This window comes from Erpetoichthys calabaricus, chromosome 17 (assembly GCF_900747795.2).
Source record: "Erpetoichthys calabaricus chromosome 17, fErpCal1.3, whole genome shotgun sequence".
In the NCBI taxonomy this organism is placed as follows: domain Eukaryota; kingdom Metazoa; phylum Chordata; class Cladistia; order Polypteriformes; family Polypteridae; genus Erpetoichthys; species Erpetoichthys calabaricus.
In genome coordinates, this window is record NC_041410.2 from 8452148 (window position 1) to 8471238 (window position 19091).

Genomic DNA, 19091 nt, shown 5'->3' on the forward strand with positions numbered 1-19091 from the left:
GGGTGGCACACATTGGCGGTGGCTGAAGGGGCTCCCCACTGGACACTTTGAGAAGGTTAAAAAAAAAAAAAAAAAAGCATTCTATAAATGTAATTAATGATTTATTACAATTCTAGTTATGTGTGTATACATCGGTCTTTCTGGCCTGCTACTGTAACCCTGCGATTTCCTTCAGGATTAATAAAAGTTTGTCTATCTAAAAAGTGAAATACTGAAAACATTTTTTTTTTTTTTAAATAGAATGACACCCCCCAAAGAAAAAAAAAAACAGTCCCTCTGTCTTCTTTGCTAAAATAGTGCCACTAAATTATAGAGCCGCAATCTCAAAAATCATCATGTTTGGTTGCCTTGCCCCCCCCCCCAAGTCATGCCCTTCTAAATACACAAGACGTGCGGCTCGAATGTGCGGACCTCCAGGACGGAGGCGGCGATGGCCCTGCAGAATGGGCCCCAACTGCCCTTCCCTGCAGCAGAGATCAGCATTTCCTCGAGCTGGGCAAACAGGTTTTCCAAGGAAGGCCTGAATAATGAAAGAGTGTGACGGTGGAGGTTTGTTGGCAGTCGAGTGCAGCGAGGAACAGGTGCGCTGCTTGATCACTGGGAAGGAAAGCACAAGTGAAGGTATGAACAGGCAGGCAGTGTGGTGGTTAAAGCTTTGGACTTCAAAATCCCACTGCTGACCCCCGGTGTGACCCCGAGGAAGTCACTGCACCTGCCTGTGTTCCAATTGGGGGAAAACAGAAAAACAAAAAGAAAAATTGGAACCAGCTGGATCTCAAATGTCCTCAGCCCCTCAGTCATTTTCTAACCCGCTTAGCCCTGAACAGGGTCACGTTATGGGGTCTGCGGGAGACCGTACCCCACCTAACATGGGGAACAAACCCTGAACAAGTCGCCAGGCCACTGCCACTCAACTAAATTAAGTACATGTAAGATCACACGCGCCAATGCAGACAACATAAATAGGCTGACAGACATTATTATTCAGAAACATGAAAGGTTAGCGATGTGTTTATCAGAGGGGTCTGTTTCCAGAGCTCATCCTAAAAATGTGAAGGTACTGATAATCAACAGCTAGCATGCAACATGTCAAAAAAAAAACAAACTTTCGAGCCAGTCCTCCTGCCAGGCGTTATCAACAAACGAGGGGACAAAAGGCAGACCACCTCACAATAAGCCACAACGCGCGCCAGCCGGGGAGTATGCAAAGCAGCCTACAATGAACTTTTAATAACAAATGGCGCTTTAATAGATCAACAAGTACAACAAAAAAAATAAAACAAGCCAAACCCTGAACGGCGATGAGCTGACGTGAAGGACCCCCACACCCCTTTTGCAGACAAGCGTCGCAATTTTGTTTGGTCAGTCAAGACCACCATCCCGAAAATGCGCGATTTCAAAGACTTCTGCACGTCACATGATGCTATGGAAAATTTAAACCTCGCTTTAAAAAATAAAACACAGAAACTTACTTGGAAGGAGTCATTGGCCATTTTTCCCCTCTTTTTCCTCCCTCTTTCTCCCAAATCCAATGATGATCTTTAATCCTTTCGTCCAAAGTGGACAGCGCCGACGAAATCAGCGACAGCCACGATGAGGGCGCGTTTAGAATTTGCGAAGTGCCGCAAACTCCTCCGTAGCCTTTCCAGTCGTCAAATGTTTAAAAAGCACATTGTCTCCTGGCTGGAACAATAATAATAATAGTAAATAAAATAATAATAATAATAATAACGCCGGCGAATCCAGTGAGAAACGATGAAACAAGCCGAAAATCTCCGGTTGAAGGGTCCGCTCTCCCGAGCCTCGCGGTCTTGCGCAGCTGGGATCAGCGGGGAGCAAATTCGCCGGGTGATATGCAGGAGCAACTGGGCAGAAACATGAAAAACTGGCGCCGCTGCCGTAGCCGATGCCACGCTCCGGGTGTCTCGCCGGCTCCTCCGCTGCGTCCGGGAATATCAATTTGCCCCTCAAACTCTTCAGTTTCCTCCTTTGCTTTTCAAAGCACAAGAGAAACAGAAATTTCCCAAGCCACGGAAAGGGGAGTGTAGGAGGTGGTGTTGGGTTAGAGGGGGGGAGCTTTCCTCTATCCGGCCATGGCGGTCTTCTGGTGGTCGACAATCTCCTCCACCCCAGTTGCGCAGCAGTTACGACCCCGGACTGGAGAAGAGTGTGGAGTTGGGAGGTGCACGCGGCACCCGCCTCGCTTCTTCGCGCTTACTGCAGCGATCGCCGCTCACGCGCGTCCACGCTAAACAAACGCCAAGCCAGCCTCGGCCGGTAGGGCGCGAGCTCGCGCCCGCGGTCACGTGGCTGGGAGGCCACTACTGTCGCCCTGGCTTTAGGGAGGGAGGGGTTACGTATCTGATGAAACTCCGGAGCAGGTAATCAATCCGACCACGTGCTGCGGGAAGCACAGACACTCGCAGACTCGGGCTGAAGCCGTTCATTTTAATGAGCGCGGAAGTGGCTCCGTATGACTACGGTGGGCAGCAGTTCTTCGAGGACAGCAGCACGATCGTAACAAAATGGGCACGTCTGAAACGCACTTTTACCACAGGTCACTGGGGAGTGACGGGGAGAGGAGGATGCGCCGTACAGTACGTCTGTGACATCAGCCGAGCATCGCCTGATTCCAGTGATGCAGCAACTGCTGAATGTTTTATTTCCCTGGCACGTTTTGTTCATGGCAAGGAGCTGGAGCCAATCCTGACAACCATAGGGTCACTACTCTTTGTTGTCAGTATTCCAAGAACACTTTAAATTTATAGATTTTTTTACACAAACTATTAGGAACACCTGCTTATCCAGGCAATGATCTAATCAGCCAATCACCTGGCAGCGACATAATGCATGAAATCCTGCAGATCCAGGTCAGGCGCTTCAGTTCATGTTCAACACCAGGATTAGGGGGAGGAGGGGGGCGACCTCAAGACTGCTGGTGCCAGATGGGCTGGTTTGAATATTTCTATAACTGCTGATCTCCTGGGATTTTCATACATTACAGTTTCTAGAGTTTTGTTTTAAGAATGATGCAATGTGAGCTGCAGTTCTGTGCACGGAAACATCTTGGTGGTGAGAGAGGTCAGAGATGAATGGCCATACTGGTTTGAGCTGAGCTGACAGAAAGGCTAACCATGTCAGATAGGCCAAATAACCAACTGTCGTGGGCAGAAAAGCATCTCAGAACGCACGACACGTTGAACATTGAGGCGGATGGGCTACAACAGCAGGAGACCATGTTGGATTCTGCGTCTGTCAGCCAGGAACCGAAGGCTGAGGCTGCAGTGGGCACAGGCTCACCAAAACTGGACAGTTTGCCTGGTTTGATGAATCTCGATTTCTGCTAGATAGATAGATAGATACTTTATTAATCCCAGGGGGAAATTCACAAATTTGCTATGCACCCAACCTGTCCAGACCAGTGGTGGTGGTGGTGATATAATGGTGGGGAGGATGTTTACTTGGCACACTATGGGCTTACTAATACCAATCAGTCATCACTTGAATGCCACAGTGTATTTCAGTACTGCTGCTGACCTTGAGCATCCCTTCAGGGACACAATCTGCCCACTGATGGTGTCACAAAGCACACTGGCTTCACGAACATGACAACAAGTTCAGTCTTCTGCGGTGGTCCTCTCAGTCACTGGATCTGCATCCATCAGAACAGCTCAGGGATGTGGTAGAACAGGAGACGTTCATCATGAATGTGTGCAGAAACTGCCAGCATGGACCAGAATCCCAAAGGAATGTTTCCATGCTGTGAAGAACTGAGGCCGGTTTTGTTATACAGGGTGGTGCAGGGAAACAGGACATTTTCAATTGACGTCCAATGCACGAATAAACAGATTACAAAATACATTTGATGATGAAAAGCATTGTACAGGATATGTGATAATCAATATTCATTTTACGTTTTGAAGAAAATATCGTGAAGGTGTTGTCCATTTCTCCGTACACATTCTCACAGCCTGTGGTGGAAATTCTGCATTGCTCGACGTAACATGTCAAGAGGTATGCCAGCGATTTCCTCTTCAATCCTCCTTTTTAGTTCAGCAATGGTCACAGTTACACTTGGCTTTGAAGATGTCCCCACAGGAACAAAAAAAATCACAAACAAGGATATGTCACCATTGTGTGAAATGACGCGCCTTCCAAACAGTCGTCGAATCGCTTGCCATCGATTGTCGGGCAGTATGTGAAATGGTGGCTCCACCTGGGGACTTATTTTTTTATGGCTGAACCCGTTTCTTTGAAATTGTGCCCCCATGTGGTAATTGCATGAGCAGATGGGACACAATCGTGACGTCCTAACTGGTAATGACACCAAAATTCCCTTTGCGAAGCAGTCACACTGTCACCATTCTCATAAGATGCCTTCACAGCGAACGCACGTTGCGCACCATTCCACTGCTCCGTTATAATTAATGGCAAGGGGTTCTAAATGAGGTGGCAATAAGGATCTGCACTGGTATCCCGAAGGTTGCCGGTTCAAATCCCCGTCACTGCCAAAAGAGATGCTACTCTGCTGGGCCCTTGAGCAAGGCCCTTAACCTGTAATTGCTGCAGGGGCACTGTATAATGGCTGACCCTGCACTCTGACCCCAAGGGGTATGCGAAAACCAAGTAATTTTCTTCGGGATTAATAAAGTATAATAAAATAAAAACAAATAAATAAAAAATGGTCCCAAACAACTGCTGACACCCCAGGGTTGCCAACAACGTGTTCCAAAATGTCCTGTTTCCCTGTGCCACCCTGAAACCCTGGCTGGTGTTCAGTTTCTTGTTTTGTGTCTCTTTTGTGTCATTCATTTATGCTAATGTTCCTGTTGTTAATTGTCTGTTTTTGTTTTCCATGCCTGTGTTATGGGAACTGGAAGTGATGTCATGAAGAGGCGGGTCTTGAGGATGGGAACTGGAAATGATGTCATGAAGAGGCAGGTCTTGAGGATGGGAACCAGAAGTGATGTCATGAAGAGGCGGGTCTTGAGGATGCGAATGAGAAGTGATGTCATGAAGAGGCGGGTCTTGAGGATGGGAACTGGAAGTGATGTCATGAAGAGGCAGGTCTTGAGGATGGGAACTGGAAGTGATGTCATGAAGAGGCGGGTCTTGAGGATGGGAACTGGAAGTGATGTCATGAAGAGGCAGGTCTTGAGGATGGGAATGAGAAGTGATGTTATGAAGAGGCGGGTCTTGAGGATGGGAACTGGAAGTGATGTCATGAAGAGGCGGGTCTTGAGGATGGGAACTGGAAATGATGTCATGAAGAGGCAGGTCTTGAGGATGGGAACTGGAAGTGATGTCATGAAGAGGCGGGTCTTGAGGATGCGAATGAGAAGTGATGTCATGAAGAGGCGGGTCTTGAGGATGGGAACTGGAAGTGATGTCATGAAGAGGCAGGTCTTGAGGATGGGAACTGGAAGTGATGTCATGAAGAGGCAGGTCTTGAGGATGGGAACTGGAAGTGATGTCATGAAGAGGCAGGTCTTGCGGATGGGCGGGTCTTGAGGATGGGAACTGGAAATGATGTCATGAAGAGGTGGATCTTGAAGATGGGAACGGGAAGTGATATATGAAAAGGCAGGTCTTGAGGATGGGAAATGGAAATGATGTCATGAAGGGGTGGGTCTTGAGGATGGGAACAGAAAGTGATGTCATGAAGAGGCAGGTCTTGAGGATGGGAATGAGAAGTGATGTCATGAAGAGGCAGGTCTTGAGGATGGGAATGAGAAGTGATGTCATGAAGAGGCAGGTCTTGAGGATGAGAACGGGAAGTGATGTCATGAAGGGGCGGGTCTTGAGGATGGGTAATGGAAATGACGTCATGAAGAGGCAGGTCTTGAGGATGGGAATGAGAAGTGATGTCATGAAGAGGCGGGTCTTGAGGATGGGAACAGGAAGTGATGTCATGAAGAGGCAGGTCTTGAGGATGGGAACTGGAAGTGATGTCATCAAGAGGCAGGTCTTGAGGATGGGAATGAGAAGTGATGTCATGAAGAGGCAGGTCTTGAGGATGAGAACAGGAAGTGATGTCATGAAGAGGTGGGTCTTGAGGATGGGAACAGGAAGTGATGTCATGAAGAGGCAGGTCTTGAGGATGGGAATGAGAAGTGATGTCATGAAGAGGCAGGTCTTGAGGATGAGAACGGGAAGTGATGTCATGAAGGGGCGGGTCTTGAGGATGGGTAATGGAAATGACGTCATGAAGAGGCAGGTCTTGAGGATGGGAATGAGAAGTGATGTCATGAAGAGGTGGGTCTTGAGGATGGGAACAGGAAGTGATGTCATGAAGAGGCAGGTCTTGAGGATGGGAACTGGAAGTGATGTCATGAAGAGGTGGGTCTTGAGGATGGGAATGAGAAGTGATGTCATGAAGAGGCAGGTCTTGAGGATGAGAACGGGAAGTGATGTCATGAAGAGGCGGGTCTTGAGGATGGGAACTGGAAGTGATGTCATGAAGAGGCGGGTCTTGAGGATGGGAATGAGAAGTGATGTCTTGAAGAGGTGGGTCTTGAGGATGGGAACGGGAAGTGATATATGAAAAGGCGGGTCTTGAGGATGGGAAATGGAAATGATGTCATGAAGGGGCGGGTCTTGAGGATGGGAACAGGAAGTGATGTCATGAAGAGGCAGGTCTTGAGGATGGGAACTGGAAGTGATGTTACTGGGTACTGGGTAACTAGAGGATAAAGAATTAGAGGGCAGTGCCATCCCCCAGCTCGGTGTGTAACTGCATCTATTTGAACCTGTAAACTGTAAACTGATAAAAGTGAGATAATATAATAAACATTGTGCCACATTTACATGTTATAGTCCATTTAAATAAACCTCAGTGCAAATTTTGCATATGGAAAAAAATAAGTCCAACACTACATTTATGACTTCCTCAAATGCCTAAAATTAGAAACAGGTGCCCCATATGAGGTGTGGATGATTAGAACATCATTAGAGAAGATCTGGTCTGATCCTTTTTAATTTAAAGCTGAGACATTTAGTGTGTGTTATCACTAGGTGTAGAAAGAAAGAGCTCTCTGAGGCCCTCATAAATAAGATTATAGCTGTCTATGAGTCTAGGAAGGGATTTAGAAACATCTCCAAACAACTGGAAATGAACCATTCCACTGACTGTAAGATCAACTACAACTGGGGTGGCCATGGCCACTACCTGGCCGGGATGCAGCTGGATGGAAGGACCAGGGAAGAGAGCATCTACATGGACGCTAGAGGGCAGCCCCTAGGTCGGATGTGGCACTACAGATTCCCATAGGGCATGCTGGGAGTTGGAGTTTGGCACAGCCCCGTTGGGTTCTGTGGGGGCCACCAGAGGGAGCTGTTGAACACAACTTTGGGTTTCCATCGCCACCTGGGAGTGGTTCCAGTTAATCCTGATGAGCCGCCTCACGCCATTCGGGGAGCCAGAGTCCGGAGGAAGAGGGACGAAGCCTGACCATGGAGGAGTGGAGGCGGAAAGGAGAGAAAGAGAAGGGAATTGTGTTGCTGCATTGTACAGTGCTGCTGTGGGGAGTGAGGCTGAAGCATCCATGTTCATATTTCGTCTATCTGTATACTTGTATATGTTGAGATGACAATAAAGTTCGCTTTTGACTTTGACTTTTGAAGCGCTTCCCCACTGTGTTGGAACTTGCGTCTCCACCTGTCCGTATTGGGGTTGGGGTGGCTGGAGCGCCCCCTGGTTTCCACACCAGCAGCTTCAATCCAAGAGTAGAGCCAAGATGCTGAAAGAAGTCCGTAAGAACTGAAGAATTTTAATGTGTGACCTTCTGGTAGCTCTTTGCCACCAATGATGTCAAAATGTACGAGTCTACCATCAGAAAGAGCCTACACAAATTACACCCATGTGGGAGATGTGCTGTCCAGGAAGAACTAAAGTTTGCCCATTGTGACAAGTTTGATGGGCATAGCAGCCCCTCAACCCAACACAGACAGACACAGGAGGTACACTTATAAAAACACAAGCTTTTTTATTTTTGTTTCTTCACTTGTGGGCAACATCTTCCCCATTCCCACAAACCACAAAACTCCAACTCCCATGAAGCCCTGCGGGAGTCCTACGCACTGCTGCAACCCAGGGGGAGGTAACGCTCTGGCTACACTTGCTCCCCTGGTCCTTCCAGCTTGAAGGTGTCCCAGCCAGGCAAAGACCCCGGCCGTCCACAACACCATGAACACATTGGCAATGACCAGGACCTCTGGATCAATGTGCTCTGGACAGACAAAGCAAAGACAGAATTATTTGGCTACGGCAACAGAAGACATCCATCCATCCATTATCCAACCCGCTATATCCTAACTACAGGGTCACGGGGGTCTGCTGGAGCCAATCCCAGCCAACACAGGGCGCAAGGCAGGAAACAAACCCTGGGCAGCAGGGCACACACACACACATACCAAGCACACACTAGGGACAATTTTTAGAATCACCAATGCACCTAACCTGCATGTCTTTGGAATGTGGGAAGAAACCGGAGTACCCGGAGGAAGACGTGTTTGGCAAAAGCCAAATAAAGCATTTGACCCGAAGTACCCGATACCAACCGCAAAGCACGGAGTCTGATTCCCTGACTTTCCTTCACTTTGGATTGCCTTTGCCTTTCCAGGAAATTCCTTTTGTGCTCCACAGAGCTTTTCAGGAAGAACTAAAGTTTGACCATTGCGATAAGTGTAGAGGGCATAGCAGCCCCTCAACCCGACACAACTACAGAGCTTTATTGTGTGAAAATAAACTTTTATATTTTATAAAGACCCAGCGTTTGCCCTCAGATCTAGACAGGGTTTGATGGTAAATCACCTCCTGGTGGTCAATTTAGTAAATTGCAGGACTCTTCTTTGTGCTTTGAAACTCTCAAGTTCATAACAGTTTTGAGAGCTAAAAGGAGGCCTTGCCCAGTATTAGTATAGGTCAGGTGAGGTGAGGTGAGGGAGACATGCAATGGTACAGCACGTTGCCACACCCATCACACGGAAAAACACCTCAGGCAGACGTGCGGTCCGGCCTTCGTCTCAGGTCACTGGAGAGCGTCCATGTCTAACAACCATATAGCAAGACAGGAAGCACCAGGACTCTAAAGACTTGGACCTTCGTCCTTTTGCAAAGATATCAGGAGCACCACACACCCCTTTCCAATGACCTCATGACCCCCCATGCTCTCCCAGTCCATCTACTGACTTTATAAGAAGAGTCACCAGAGTCACATTAATGTCACTACTGAGGTAAGTAAACCTCTCAATGAGGTCGACACTCACTGTGCAGACAGACACACTGCTGATGGCCGTGCCTAAGAGGCCATTAAAGGCCTGGATGTTGGTTTTTATCAGGACCTTCACAAGCCCAGACACTCAGTCCCCTCATTCAACCTCTCGAGACCCCCGATTAGAGCCGCCATTAAAGACAACAGCATCGTCAGCAAAGTCAAGATCAGCAAATCTCTCTTCACCAACAGATGCCCCACAGCTGCCGGACCCCACGACCCTGCCCAATACCCAAGTCCATGTAAGCACTGAACAGAGTAGGAGCAAAAACATAGTATAGCGGTCCAAAGAATTTATCCAAGTCTGAGAACCTTGGAAATAAATAAATATTTATGGCAGGGTCCAACATTATCGAAATAAAATGGGTGCCGACGTGACCATAGTATTCCCCATAGCAGGTTGGATGTTGCGTGGTTTGAGTTTGCGGTGAGCCCTCATCCTGACAGAGATGTCTGTCTGATACTTCTGGGATGGACATTGGATCTTCAGAGCTCTGTAATGAAGACAAAGAGATTAAAGAAATGGATGGACAGTACTGAAGCTCTCATGACCATACTACTACTACTACTACTACTACTACTACTGGTTATGCCTCTTTGGCTTGTAGGGCAGCCACGATGGCTTTCCACTGCTAATCATCTTGGAACATTGGTGCCCCGACTTTGGCTTATGGTCTTCACCTCTGTCTCCACAGTATGCCACCAAGTATTCCTAAGGCGACCTCTCTTGAGTTTCCCTTCAGGAACCACCGTATGTCTTATGATGACACGGCCAACCTTAGTCTCTCCATCATCACCTTATCACAATGCTGGCCATAGCTTCTTGACGGCAATAAGCAAGCAGTTCCACACTGGAGATGATTCTTGGTCCAGAAATGCGTCAGATTCTTCACAGTCCTTTTTTGTGGAACACGGCCAGCTGTGTCATTGTTTAACACTCGGATCCATAGAGAAAACTTGAAGAGAAACAGCTCTGGTAGCTCTGTGTGGGTATTTCCGCACTTTGTCAGGGGTCCACGAGGGGTTGCCTGCTTTGGCACAGTCTGTTCAGGATGTCTGGTTGCCTTCTCCTCCACCACAGGTACCTCAGAAGCAGGCAGGGAGAACATGGTGTGTGTTCCACTATGATTGCTACACGACTCAGTTTGAATGGGGAAAACTCTTGTAGTGAAAGTTGGTAACATTATAAAGATTATTGAGAGTTAATTCATTCAGGATGAATTTAAAATTGTGTCGCATGTGCACGTCAGTGGGTCATCTTCCCCAGGTTCTTCTGGGGTATGTACTGCCACCCCCAGGGTAGTTGTGCGGCTCAGAAAGAATGGCCGTTTTAATAAATGATCAATTGGCCGGCTCATTCTCTGTGGGCACACTCACGCAGCTGGGGGGACTTGGGGGAGTAATAGGGACGAGACGCAGCTGCACGTAAAGGTGTGGTTTCTCAGCTTTCAAATCCCGGCTGAAGACTCATGACTTCAGTTTAGCACACCCTGACTAGAGCTGCTGATTAACTCTGCAGACTGTTGTTAGTCATTAAAACATAAGTAATATGATAGTTATAATTTGTCACTGACCCTCCTCACCTGTTCTGGCACTTGTTGCCACTGCCCACCTGCCAAGTTGTTCTGCCTGCCTAAGGTAAAGTCATCTCTGAAGGAGGATCGCCTAAATCATCAGGTAGAGGGTCCTTTCATCGGATTGGCTGGCCTGTGGAATGGCCAATAGGGGGAGGTGGCTTGATGGACGAGGTCTCCAGGACTCTGAACAAATCCAAATTGTATTATGGGATATCATCGACTGGTGAAAAATGGAAAGGCTGTTGGTCCAGATGACATAGCTATGGAAGCATGGAGGTGTTTAGGAGAGATGGCAGTGGAGTTTTTAACCAGATTGTTTAATGGAATCTGAGAGGATGCCTGAGGAGTGGAGAAGAGGTGTACTGGTGCCAATATTTAAGAATAAGGCGGATGTGCAGAACTGTAGTAACTACAGGGGAATAAAATTGGTGAGCCACAGCATGACGTTATGGGAAAGAGTAGTGGAAGGTCAGTTAAGAAGTGAGGTGATGATTAGTGAGCAGCAGGATGGTTTCATGCCAAGAAAGAACACCACAGATGTGATGTTTGCTCTGAGGATGTTGATGGAGAAGTTTAGAGAAGGCCAGAAGGAGTTGCATTGCGTCTTTGTGGACCTGGAGAAAGCATATGACAGGGTGAGGAGAGGGGAGCTGTGGTATTGTATGAGGAAGTCAGGAATGGCAGAGAAGTACGTAAGAGTTGTACAGGATGACAGTGGTGAGGTCTGCGGTAGGAGTGACGGAGGTGGGATTACATCAGGGATCGGCTCTGAGCCCTTTGTTATTTGCAATGGTGATGGACAGGTTGACAGACGAGATTAGACAGGAGTCCCCGTGGACTATGATGTTTGCTGATGACATTGTGATCTGTAGCGATAGTAGGGAGCAGGGTGAGTAGACCCTGGAGAGGTGGAGATATGAGAGGAGAGGAGAGGAATGAAGGTCAGTAGGAACAAGACAGAATACATGTGTGTGAATGAGAGGGAGGTCAGTGGAATGGTGAGGATGAGGGGAGTAGAGTTGGCGAAGGTGGATGAGTTTAAATACTTGGGATCAACAGTACAGAGTAATGGGGACTGTGGACGAGAAGTGAAAAAGAGAGTGCAGGCAGGGTGGAGTAGGTGAAGAAGAGTGTCAGGAGTGATTTGTGACAGATGGGTATCAGCAAGAGTGAAAGGGAAGGTCTACAGGACATAGTGAGACCAGCTATGTTATATGGGTTGGTGACGGTGGCACAAGAGACAGAGCTGGAGGTGGCAGAGTTAAAGATGCTAAGATTGGCATTGGGTGTGAAGAGGATGGACAGGATTAGAAATGAGGACATTAGAGGGTCAGCTCAGGTTGGGAGACAAAGTCAGAGAGGCGAGATTGCGTTGGTTTGGACATCTGCAGAGGAGAGATGAGGGGTATAATGAGAGAGGGGTGCTAAGGATAGAGCTGACAGGTAAGAGGAGAAGAGGAAGGCCTAAAGAGAAGGTTTATGGATGTGGTGACAGAGGACATGTAGGTGATGGGAGTCACAGAGCAAGATGACGAGGACAGAAAAACATGGAAGAAGATGATCCACTATGGCGACCCCTAACGGGAGCAGCCGAAAGAAGAAGAAGAAGAAGATCGACTGTTGAATTCTTTCTCTTTCTGCATCTTTTTGAACACTGTTTTGATTTGTTTCTTTTAATAAAAGCTCTTGAACACTTTTCACTGTCCCCATGCTTCATGTGTATTGTGTCCTCATCTGCTACGCTCATCTGGTTACGTTATCGATGGTGTTGGGTTCAAGAGCCTCCCAAGAACGAAGAGGGGGCATGGAGCCAACACGCACCATCACAGTAGTAAATACTTTTCTTGTGGCCATCCATTAAACAAGTAAAGATGTAAATCTGAAGGACAGTTGAAAGGCATTCCAGACTGAAGAAAAGAATGGAGTTTCAGCCACGAGAATTCCGTTAAAACTTAATGAAATGGAGCTGCTCCCACCCTAAAGTACAATTTGAAATCCTGTTTTCATTTTTGGTGTCCCGACAGGAAGGGGTGGCACCAATGGTGGGCGTCACAGCCAGGCTTGGGTCCCCTCGCTGGGCGTCTTCTCAGGGGGGAGTGGGTGGAAGAAGATATACCGTTAGTGACAGCGCCCCCTTTTGTCCCGGAGTGGTGTCGCTTACCACAGTCGAATTAGGAAGATGATTCCCACCCCCCTCCAGTCACACATGTGTGTCAATATAAATGTCACCAAGAGCGCGTCCTCACCTTGATGTGAGCCAGACTCCATGCCCAGTGAAGCAGCCACGCTAACCGACTGGCCTGCTACTTTGAGATGAAACAAAAATGTGAATTTCTCCTGTGAAGACAACTTTAAAGGATTACAAACCCTCTAATTAATCACGAGACGTGAGATCTGACCAAGTGCTACTGTGTTTAGTTCAGTTCCGGGGGTCTTATATGTGGATTTATTCTACAGTACTTCTATCGGGCCACCATTTGGGGGAGATACTGTCAGATTTAAACTGACCAGCTGCTCTTACGTAAACTGCCATCCCCTGCACAGGTTTCTTTGTCTCATTTAAGTTGCGACTGAGCCGGGGGTCCGGCTCTCTGTGGCACTGCACAGGGTGAACACACACACTCAAACAAAATTAATAGATAATAAAACTGGCAAGAGGCTGAGAGGAATTATCTACAGTTTTAAAATAATATTTGAAAAATCGGATAAATTATGGCACTGCGTGCTTAGTGAACAAAATATAAACCATCTTTAATAAAAACCAGGGAAACAGACGCATTGTTATTAGCAAGAACTTTTGTTATTTCTGTGTGTCTTTCTTTCCGTAGACAAACCCATTTTGATGTTAGAAGGCTATTTTGGGAATGTAGAAACCTGTTTCTCGTCAGCGGAGAACACGCTTGCTTGCGCAATAAAACGCGCACACCCAAAACAGTTCTTACAAAAATGAACACTCGACACACACAGTGGAGCATCCTGGACTGAGAGCGCACTTAGACATTTAACTGGTCCACTGCTGGGGGGGCCGGCCATGGAGATGGCGCAGCTGACGTGGGGGGCCGGCCGTGCGCAGCTTCATCTGACAGAGCAAAAAACAAGAGCTGGGCAAAGTGTGAGTGCAAGCGTGTCCTGCCATTCCACCCACCCTACCCTGTGCCAGCCCTTCAGTGGAAAAGGTTCTTCTAAAAAATACCAAATGAACAAACGGAGGGGTGGACTTGTATGTTAATACGTGAAATACAAAAGAAAAAAACACTCATTAATTTAAAGGTGTAAATCTGCTTATTCTGTAGAATTGTGTCAACTCTATACAGACAAACGGATATGAAAGGCACTATATAATAGATAGATAGATAGATAGATAGATAGATAGATAGATAGATAGATAGATAGATAGATAGATAGATAGATATGAAAGGCACTATATAATAGATAGATAGATAGATAGATAGATAGATAGATAGATAGATAGATAGATAGATAGATAGATAGATAGATAGATAGATAGATAGATAGATATGAAAGGCACTATATAATAGATAGATAGATAGATAGATAGATAGATAGATAGATAGATAGATAGATAGATAGATAGATAGATAGATAGATATGAAAGGCACTATATAATAGATAGATAGATAGATAGATAGATAGATAGATAGATAGATAGATAGATAGATAGATAGATAGATAGATAGATAGATAGATAGATAGATATGAAAGGCACTATATAATAGATAGATAGATAGATAGATAGATAGATAGATAGATAGATAGATAGATAGATAGATATGAAAGGCACTATATAATAGATAGATAGATAGATAGATAGATAGATAGATAGATAGATAGATAGATAGATAGATAGATAGATAGATATGAAAGGCACTATATAATAGATAGATAGATAGATAGATAGATAGATAGATAGATGTGAAAGACAATAGATAGATAGATAGATAGATAGATAGATAGATAGATAGATAGATAGATAGATAGATAGATAGATAGATAGATAGATAGATAGATAGATGTGAAAGGCACTATATGATAGATAGATAGATAGATAGATAGATAGATAGATAGATAGATAGATAGATAGATAGATAGATAGATAGATAGATAGATAGATAGATAGATAGATGTGAAAGGCACTATATAATAGATAGATAGATAGATAGATAGATAGATAGATAGATAGATAGATAGATAGATAGATAGATAGATAGATAGATATGAAAGGCACTATATAATAGATAGATAGATAGATAGATAGATAGATAGATAGATAGATAGATAGATAGATAGATAGATAGATAGATAGATAGATAGATAGATGTGAAAGGCACTATATAATAGATAGATAGATAGATAGATAGATAGATAGATAGATAGATAGATAGATAGATAGATAGATAGATAGATATGAAAGGCACTATATAATAGATAGATAGATAGATAGATAGATAGATAGATAGATAGATAGATAGATAGATAGATGTGAAAGACAATAGATAGATAGATAGATAGATAGATAGATAGATAGATAGATAGATAGATAGATAGATAGATAGATAGATAGATAGATAGATAGATATGAAAGGCACTATATAATAGATAGATAGATAGATAGATAGATAGATAGATAGATAGATAGATAGATAGATAGATAGATAGATAGATAGATAGATAGATAGATATGAAAGGCACTATATAATAGATAGATAGATAGATAGATAGATAGATAGATAGATAGATAGATAGATAGATAGATAGATAGATGTGAAAGACAATAGATAGATAGATAGATAGATAGATAGATAGATAGATAGATAGATAGATAGATAGATAGATAGATAGATAGATATGAAAGGCACTATATAATAGATAGATAGATAGATAGATAGATAGATAGATAGATAGATAGATAGATAGATAGATAGATAGATAGATAGATAGATAGATAGATAGATAGATAGGAAGAGAAATTTAAAAGCAGTGGAGGAATAGGAGAGCAAGGAATTGATAAGATAGAGGAGAGGGCTGAAGCAACTGAGGCCCAAAGAAGAGCAACAGAATGTGTGAAGAAAGGTGAATTTAGAGAGGATCATCTATCAGGTTAGGGGAGATCAGAAGAGTAACAGGCATAATGCCATCCACTGCTACACTAGTTTTCATAAAAAAATGTTATTTTAAATCTCAAGGTCCATATGTTTGTATAATTATACTTCTTTTTTACTTTAAACTAAGAATAAAAAAGTTCCTGCCCACCAATTCCTCCTACAAAAAGAAAAAGGAATAGTGTCTGACAATATTTCAAATGATATATTTTTTTAAAGTTCTGTCTTTTAGAATGCAATTTTAAACAAAACCAAATCCAAATAGACCTAAAATATCCCTCTGAAAATATTTTTAAGGAACCCTATCTATTCCTAATCTAGAGAGGACATGGCCCTTAGAATCTATTCGTTAATAATTAAGTAAGGCACTATATATTTAAATATCAGGAACATTAAAGTTAAATCTAGGGCTCAACCATAGGGTCCTGTTAAGATTGATATACAGGGTGAGTCAAAATTATGTTAACATTTGAATGGTGGAAACAATTTATTCACAAAACATACTTCATATGTCAAGATGATTTACAGGAATGTCTCAACCTGTTCGCCATCACGTTCCACAGCAGCAGCATCATTTAAAGCCCGTCCTTCAGGTCATTGATATCATGAACGTTCCTGCAATACACACCATACCCCATAACCAGAAACAACAGGGTATCAAATCAGGGGAGTGTGGGGGCCATGGCAGCGGAAAAACCACGACGTATCCATCGACCTGGAAAGGTGTTGTTGAGATAAAAAGAATCCATTAGTGTTAACAGTATTTTGACTCACCCTGTATAAATTTTAAGTTCAGGACAGGGGTAGGGGTAGCTATAAAAAGTGGGACCCTGAGGAGTACATTTTAACATCAGGGCCTCATTATAAACTGTTTAAGATTAGGGTTGTTTAAACTTTAAGTATTTAGAAATAGGGAAAGGGTAATCTATAAATAAGTTTTCATCCAACCCATATATTGATTAGTGGGCCCAAAAGGATTCAGCCTTAACCTTAGGGCCCCCTATCAAAGTTTTAACCTCAGAGATGGTGTACAAACCTTTTAAGGTTAGGGAAAGGGTACGGGGAAGACTAGAACAATAAAACAAACCACAAAACAGTCGGTGAGACCCTGACTGAGTCAAGCCCCTTATAATCCCATACTACTGAACAATTTTTGCCTCCACAAGCCACGAATTTATCAAAACTTGAGCCGAATCTCCATTTAACATCCGTTGGTCTTCAGGTGATCTATTAACTTTGGTTACGCTATTTAATGAAAATCTTCAGAAATCAAGGAGATCATCTTAACAGATGTCCATTGAATATTTTAACTCCCCGACCCCAATGATGTTCAATATTAGGGATTTGTGCCAAGAAAAACTCAGCGCTCTTTAATGATTCAGATAATTCTATAAAATCAAAACATAACATGTGACCCTTTAAGACCTCCAACATGCCCAACAAGACTTGGGGTTGTGGTTTAAGTTGCCTAATAAATTTGAGTAAATCAAAAAAACTCAAATCTGAAACCAGTTCAATTTGAAGACCCAAGTATGGGTAGGAGCCTTAGGTTAGGGTAGGGGATATGGCCTTATAGGCACGCTCTAGCACACATAGTCTAAAATATTAAACTGAATTTAATAAAAGGTCTTATACCAGCATGGCCATCTCTCTAAATAAATAAATATCATTTCTCTATCCTGTGCATAACTCATATTAAAAATACATTATTAATATACAGTACCCTCCTTTCTATTAAATATTGGTTCTAAGAGTAGAGTCTAAAAACAGATACCCCCCTCCCATTTCCATAATAAGTACATTTTTTTTAAAAATAGGATAAATTACAATGTATAAAACTATGTTTTCATTAAAATGCATATGAATATTAAAATAAATAAATAAATAAGTCTTAAATAGTGATCCTATCCTATAGATCCTATCTATATACATTCTACTTTTAAGAATCAAATCAGGGTTTTACTAAAATTAGGGTTGATACTGCGGTGGGTTGGCGCCCTGCCCGGGATTAGTTCCTGCCTTGCGCCCTGTGTTGGTTGGGATTGGCTTCAGCAGACCCCCGTGACCCTGTGTTCGGATTCAGCAGGTTGGAAAATGGATGGATGGATGGATTAGGGTTGATAAATAAAAGAAGAAAACAAGTTTAACACTAAAGAACCCTAGGGTTACTGGCAAAGGGGTTGGTGGCAAAGTGGAGCAGAAGCCCATCAGGAAATGCTTTCTATGATAATGGTAGACTTTATAGACAATTTTAATATTGAACAGGTTGACAATTGGAATTTCTTGAGGAATTTTTTTATGTTTTTGAAAATTACATTCCGATATAATGCAATCGATAGGGACATTTCTGAGAGACTGGGATAGGGATCATTATGGCATCACGCAGGTGGGCATACAAGAGGGAAATGTGTTTTGTGGAAATCGAGGGCAGGAAGAAGTAGTCAAATAATGGATGGTTTGGGGATGGGGCAGAGACGTTTATTCCACATGTCCTGAGAACAGATTTAATCAGTAAATAAAAAAATCGGAGGAGGCCCCGGGGAAGACCCAGGACACGCTGGAGGGACTATGTCTCTTGGATGGACTGGGAACGCCTCGGGATTCCCCTGGAAGAGCTAATAGAAGTGGCCGGGCAGAGGGAAGTCTGGGCATCTCTGCTCAAGCTGCTGCCCCCACGACCCGATCTCAGATAAGCGGAAGACAATGGATTGGTAAATGGATGGATGGATAAAAAAATCAGAAGTGGTCTCCCCTAGACTTTCTCGTATACTCAGATGAGGGGATGGATATTTGGGGAGTAAACCGCAAGACAATGATTATATTTTTATATTATGGTGCGTTAAAGAACCATCAACAACAAATCAAATCAAATTAATAATATATTGACCAACTATTGCAAAACTGTGGTGGGCTGGCACCCTGCCCGGGGTTTGTTTCCTGCCTTGTGCCCTGTGTTGACTGGGACTGGCTCCAGCAGACCCCCGTGACCCTGTAGTTAGGAAATAGCGGGGTGGATAATGGATGGATGGATGGATTATTATAAAAGTAAAGTTGAATAAATCAGACTCTGCAGCTGCATGAATAAAAGGTAATTGTACCACTTCCGGTTAATGGAAATAGCC

At 44.1% G+C, this 19091-nt stretch overlaps 1 protein-coding gene and 1 long non-coding RNA gene across 2 annotated transcripts in view; one reads left to right on the forward strand and one right to left on the reverse strand.

The window, feature by feature from the left end:
* The window catches only part of pkn1a (protein kinase N1a), a 171200-nt gene extending 168914 nt beyond the window's left edge, over positions 1 to 2286 (reverse strand). Inside the window, exon 1 of the mRNA XM_028823835.2 lies at positions 1473 to 2286. Within this exon, the coding sequence (XP_028679668.2) occupies positions 1473 to 1493 (21 nt within the window). The 5' untranslated portion in view covers positions 1494 to 2286. The remainder of the gene's footprint in view (positions 1 to 1472) is intronic.
* A 3717-nt stretch (positions 2287 to 6003) lies between these two features.
* On the forward strand, positions 6004 to 6534 carry LOC127526168 (uncharacterized). Its single transcript, XR_007933792.1, has 3 exons — positions 6004 to 6049; positions 6302 to 6339; positions 6424 to 6534. It is a non-coding gene; the product is annotated as an uncharacterized LOC127526168 (long non-coding RNA).
* The last annotated feature ends 12557 nt before the right edge of the window (positions 6535 to 19091 follow it).